This window comes from Apodemus sylvaticus, chromosome 13, assembly GCF_947179515.1.
Source record: "Apodemus sylvaticus chromosome 13, mApoSyl1.1, whole genome shotgun sequence".
Taxonomy (NCBI): domain Eukaryota; kingdom Metazoa; phylum Chordata; class Mammalia; order Rodentia; family Muridae; genus Apodemus; species Apodemus sylvaticus.
The window spans coordinates 44416547-44422546 of record NC_067484.1 but is presented as its reverse complement, the minus strand read 5'-3'; the positions used below and the strand labels follow the sequence as shown (position 1 = coordinate 44422546).

At 51.8% G+C, this 6000-nt stretch overlaps 1 protein-coding gene across 1 annotated transcript in view; it reads left to right on the top strand.

Annotated features, from left to right (window-relative positions):
* Positions 1 to 1577: 1577 nt before the first annotated feature.
* The window catches only part of Prdm6 (PR/SET domain 6), a 104250-nt gene continuing 99827 nt past the window's right edge, over positions 1578 to 6000 (top strand). Inside the window, exon 1 of the mRNA XM_052155502.1 lies at positions 1578 to 2359. Coding sequence (XP_052011462.1) covers positions 1756 to 2359 — 604 coding nt within the window. The 5' untranslated portion in view covers positions 1578 to 1755. The remainder of the gene's footprint in view (positions 2360 to 6000) is intronic.

The window sequence follows — 6000 nt, the reverse complement described above, 5'->3', positions numbered from 1 at the left end:
GGATCGTTCTTTAGAGACCCTCTCTCCCAAGCCCTCCAGCTTCGCTCAGGCTGCGGGTTGAGGGGTTCACGCCAGCGCACAGCGTGCCCCACCTTGCCCCCAACTTTTCTCTTCGGAGGATTTATGTTAGAGATTGTTTGGCGAGCGAGTCAACTCTGGCACCCAACAGCATTCCAGGAAAATCTGAACCCGGTTGAAAAGCAAACTCGCTGTGCGGACTGGGTGGACGCGCCTCCCGCGGTGTGCGCTTGCTTCCACCACTGACACCAGCTGACCCGGGAGAGGTTTGCCTGGTTTCGGTGTTTCCATAGCTTTTGGGATCAGGACACTGAGCCCGCACCTACAAAATGATACAGTGCGGACAGAAAAAGTAATACCAGCATGTCGGAGTCGTCACGCCAAAAATAAATAAATAAATAAATAAATAAATAATAAAATTAAATTAAAAAGTGTGTGTGTGTGTGTGTGTGTATACAGAGGAGGTGTCTGTGCGGGAAAGGCGGAGACGCACCGGGTGTCTGCGGGTCCAGCCTAGTTTGAACTTCCTTCTTCCCTCCCCCCCACCACGTTCCCTTGGCCTACTCCCGCCTACTCCTTCTTTCCTTTCCCCCTATGCTCTGCTCTTCCCCCCTTCTCTCTCTCTCTCTCTCTCTCTCTCTCTCTCTCTCTCTCTCCCTCCCTCCCTCCCTCTCCCTCTCTCCCTCCCTCCCCACTCCCCTCTCTCCCTCTCTTCCTTCCCTCTCCTTCCTCTCTTTTCTTCCCTCCTTCCCTCTCCTTCCCTCCCCTCCCTCCCCCTTCTTCCCCTTTTCAGTCTCCCTCCTCCTCTCCATCCACACGCGCGCACTTACACACACACACACACACACACACACACACACACACACACACACACACACACACACTTGTATTTGGTGCTGTCGTAAAACCCACGTGTCCAGCCGAGAGACTGCCAGAGCAGAGCCCAAGCGCCGAAGCGGCCGAGCGCAGCAGCCAGAGGCGGCTCGGTCCCGTGTCCTCCCGCGCTCGGGCGCTCTGTGCGGAGCCGCTCTTGCGCCCTCCGCGGGCCTCCGTGTCCTTTGCGGGCATTCTGGGGAGGGCTCCTGGCTGCGTGGTCTCTCGGACTCCGCGTGTCCTCCGGGCTTGGGGTCATGTAGTTCGCCCGTGGCTCCCGTCCACCGCCCGTGCACCGAAACGGCCTCCGGCACACCAGAACGCTAGTCCCCGCCGGCTGCTCTCAGTCCCCAGGTAAGGTGGGGCTGCACCAAGGCTGCGGGGCGTGGGCCCCTTGCACCGGGAGCTTGGAAGTCTGGGGCAAGGGGCGGGGGGCGAGACTGTCCCGCCTCCCGGCGCCTGAGGCCAGCGCGGCTCCGGCGCTGCGCCACTTCGCCTCGGGTTGGCTCCAGGGCGCTTGCTAGGGGCGGGGGAGACGTCCTGCCCCGATTTGTGCCGGAAAGCTCCGGCTCTCGGGGTCCCAGCTTAGCGGGGTTTGGAGCTGGGTTCGTGAGGCAGCGCCCTGTGCACGCAGCCACCTCCGCGCAGCGCGCCCAGGCTTCCGAGGAAACTTTGCGCCCGAGAGGAGTTGGGAAAGCCCGGACCGCAGCCTCGGGCGGTGTTGTCGGAGCCGAGAAGGGGGGCTTCGGTGCTCCACCCAGCTCCCTGCGATCCTCCTGCACGCCCCGTCTGGTCCAGACTGGGATCCGGCTCACTCTGCACTCCTCCTCTTCTGCCTCCCACCCCCAGCTCGAGGCGTCGGACATGCTGAAGCCGGGGGACCCCGGCGGCTCGGCCTTCCTCAAAGTGGACCCAGCTTACCTGCAGCACTGGCAGCAACTCTTCCCGCACGGCGGCGGCGGTGGCGGCCCGCTCAAAGGCAGCGGCGCCGCGCTCGCCCTGGGCGCGCCCCAGCCCCTGCAGCCGCCGCCGCCGCCACCACCGCCACCGCCGCCTTCCGAGCGCGCCGAGCCTCCTCCGGATGGCCTGCGGCCGCGGCCCGCCTCGCTTTCGTCCGTCTCGTCCACCCCGGCTCCTTCTTCCACCTCTGCCTCTTCTGCCTCCTCCTGCGCCGCCGCCGCTGCCGCCGCCGCCCTGGCGGGTCTCTCGGCCCTGCCGGTGGCGCAGATGCCCGTGTTCGCGCCTCTAGCTGCTGCTGCGGTGGCCGCGGAGCCGCTGCCCCCAAAGGACCTGTGCCTCGGCGCCTCCTCGGGCCCCGGGCCGGCCAAGTGCGGCGGCGGCAGCGTGGGGGACGGCCGTGGCGTCCCACGTTTCCGCTGCAGCGCCGAGGAGCTGGACTATTACCTGTACGGGCAGCAGCGCATGGAAATCATCCCGCTCAACCAGCACACCAGCGACCCCAACAACCGTACGTAGCCGTAGCCCTAGCTCGCCCGCTCTGCCCTGGGTGCTGGCGACAGCAGGCAGTGGTGAAGAAGGCGGGTAGGGTCTCAGGAAGGTGACATGGGTGAAGGGTGGAGGGTCTTAGTTCAAGCCGCTGTCCCACGCCACCCGGATCACGGTGGCAAAACTTTTCTGGCGTCTGAGAAGAGATAGTTGCTTGGGTGTCACCATGGGCTTCTGTTTCTCCGCTCTCATCAGACTCCACTTTACAGCCACAAGGTTTTGCCACTCCAGCGGCCCTGTGCCCTCCTGCCAGACGGGTACTGGCAGCTGGCGGCCGGGATTGCCCCTGTGAACCCAGCATGGCCCGATCCGGACTAGGGTCCGTGGAAACGTCCCAGGCTTTGCTTCTCAGTCTATATTTCACGGAGTTAAAGGTGGCAGTGCATTTCGGGTGCTTTGATTATAGAGGGTTTCCAAGCGGGATCTCGCAGCAGTAGGGTATTTTGTTCTTGGTTTTTTATTTTTATTTTTTTTATGACAATGAGTCAGTTTCTTCCTGCAGGTAGGTATTATTAGTAGGGCTACTTTTTATTTAGAAGCTAAGGAAAGGGAGGAAAAGCCCACTGAATAAGAAGAAAATTTCCAACCTCGGGACAGTGTCGTTCTTTGGGGAACCTGCATTCTCCAACCACCCTTGATCCTGCAAATGTTTGCAACCCGTGTTGCTTTATTCGTTTAAACATGTTTTAAAGTTAGAAGTGATGGCAATTTAGCGAAAGAAACTTACCTTTTCCTCAAATAAACGGTGACTGACTAGCTACATATCAGAACTTCCTAAGCTTTCTATATTCGCAATTCCAAATTCCTGTCCTAAGCATGGTTATATTCTGATATTTTGAAACAAAACCGTCAATGAAGGATCAAGACTGTGTGTTGATATGTATCTGTTACTTCTTGGTAATTTCAAGAATTATAATATATTAACACCTAGAGCTTTGACTTGTGTGTTAACTAATCTCTCCAAAACCTTCGAACAGAACCTTAAAGCAACTGAGAGAAAGTCACTTTACAGTAGCGCTCATCCATCGATTTTCTTCAATCCATTCTTCATTTGGCTTCTATATAAGTAGATCATACATACTTACTTTTATTCTGTTTTAATAAGTTGCTCCCTGCAGAATGTCTATCACACCATAGACTTCTTGATTTCTCACCAAAACGAAATAATATAATTAGAATTGTGATTTAAACTTTCCTAGGTTGTTGATTTGATTTTTAAAAAGAACAATGGGCATTAGACACATGATTGAGGCTTGTCATTCTTCTTGAAAGAGTTATTGTGACTGAGGCAGTGACCGCTAACCAAAGCAGCAAATACGAAGGTTGTATTTACCTTTACATTTTTAGCCTCTGAGGGTAAAACACTGGTTTAAGATAAGAGTTACAGTTCCTTTTTTTTTTTTTTTTTTTTTTTTTTTTTTGAGTTTAAGAAGACTTGTGTCTTTCAGGGCTTCAGACATTTTATAAAATTGCATTGTCTTAATGGAGTTCAAAGATGTGTATTTCCTCGTGAATTTCTTCCAGATGTTGTCTTACAACCAGCTCTTTTAAAAGTGTGAAATAGAAAACTTGGCAGTAGTTCTTACTGCTAAGCGAAATATAATCATTGTCGATTCGGAGCACCTTATCCAAGCTTGCAGTTAGTTCTCTATATTAAATCTGGGCTGGAAAAGATACCAACCCTGGCTTTGTGTTGTATTATGTGTGTATTTCACTATGTGGCAGTGAAACTTAACATATTTCCACTAGAGAAGACATCCACCAATCAGAGAAAGAATTAGGAGTAATTACTAATTGACTTATGAACCAGTTTGTTATCTAGATAGCTCCCTGATCCCAGGTTGGAGAGAATGGCTTGTGATTTTATTTATTCATAGTTTGTTAGTGGCCTGGTATCTTCTTTTAAGTCAAATGGACTGACTGAATGTTCAAAGTACAGGAGAAGAGACAGGAAGTTAGATTGTTACACCTCTCTTTGGTTGGGAATTAAAGGAACAGTTGGAAGGAAAAGAGAAAGGAATCCGGGGCTCTGGGTAACAGGAAAACAGCCTCTGGTCCTGGGCAAGTAAACTTGGCACTTGCCTAGGTGTGTGGTGTGTTTTGAAGATGAGCAGTGACTGGGTTTAATCTAACTAGGCGTTTCAAACAAATCTGAAATGCAAAGACTGAAAACTTTTCCAGGAGTGTTGGGTGTTGGTATTTTGGTTCCTTGAAAGACTGAAAATAGAAGCTTCCCCTCATTTTTGTACCGTATGGGGGGAGTAGGGGAGGGAGGCTGGAGAGAGGCTGAAGTACTTTTAATTTTTCACCTGTAGCTTTCCCCCTTATTCCTCCTCCTCGCTCTTGTCATTTCTCTTTAAAACTTATTTTTTTTTTGTAAAGTTAAAGCAATCATTCAGCATAGCATCCCTTTGTAACTTTGTATTTAAAGGAGTCCAGTCTCTTCCCTCTTTTCTTAGTAGGCAGAAAAGAACCTCCTAGTTCCTCCTCTCCCTTTTGCCCAGGGTTAGTGACATGCACCAGAACTGGTCGGCCACACCTTGAGACTCTGTTGGCATGTGTGGCAGATGCCAGTCAATGCGCTTATAGCTCTTTCCTATCAGATTTTCAATCACAGCAAACACACGTTAGCCCGGGCGAGCTCCTTCAGTAGGCTCCTGTTGTTGACCTGCCTGCCAGTGATTGAGGTACAGTGTAGTACGCGCACACAGTCTTTCTTTGCTGCTGGGTTGCCTGAACCCTGAGGCTGCGTCCCAGTGGCCACTCTCAAGTTCTGGGCAGCTGAAGTGTTTCCTGAGCCCTTTTAGTTCTCCTGGAGGATGCTGAGGCAATCACTGGGCATGCCTGGAGTATGAATAGAGAATCCCTGACCACCTCAGCAGAGTTAGTTAGCTCTTCGTAATTTTTTTTTTAAAAGACCGGCTGGCTTCATACTGAGAAGGAGGCTGGAAATGAACCTGTTCCGGTGTCAAGGCATAGAGTTGGGTCATGCTATACCTTCTCCGTGTTAGGGTGCTTTAGGACCTTTCTAATTAGGCAAGTACTCCCTCCAGTGCAGGCTGTGGAAGCAGGGTGACAGATTTCATTGTGGGCACTAAAGATTTGGGGAGGAGACTGAGAGTAGTGAAGCACTGGTGTGCTTGGGGTGGCAGGGTGCTGTCCTGGGGGATGCGGGGAAACTCAGGAGAGTCACGTGTTCTGACTTAATCCTCATCTCTCTCCCACTTCACTGTTGGAGAGCTTGCTTCTTAAGAACCTGCTAGTTCTTAGTCCCAAGAAGACACACCCTGTTTTACTTCCATCTAGCATAATATCGGGCTGTTAGTGATCAGCAAGCGATTCAGACCTGGTTCCCTGGGGGAGAGACTTCAGGGTTGGTGGGCAGGCATATTATGTTGTTCTATTTTTCTTTTTTTCTTGAATTCTGTGTGCAGGCCCGACCCCACCTCGTAACACACATGATTTAGCTATTTTACATCATTCTTTATCCAGAGCCCTGAAACCGAACATAAAGCCATATATTAGATTGAGGTTAGGAGAGGTGGCGACTGTTTATTTAAGGTGATAAAATGGTCCATCAGCAGTAATCTCCATCGATATGTG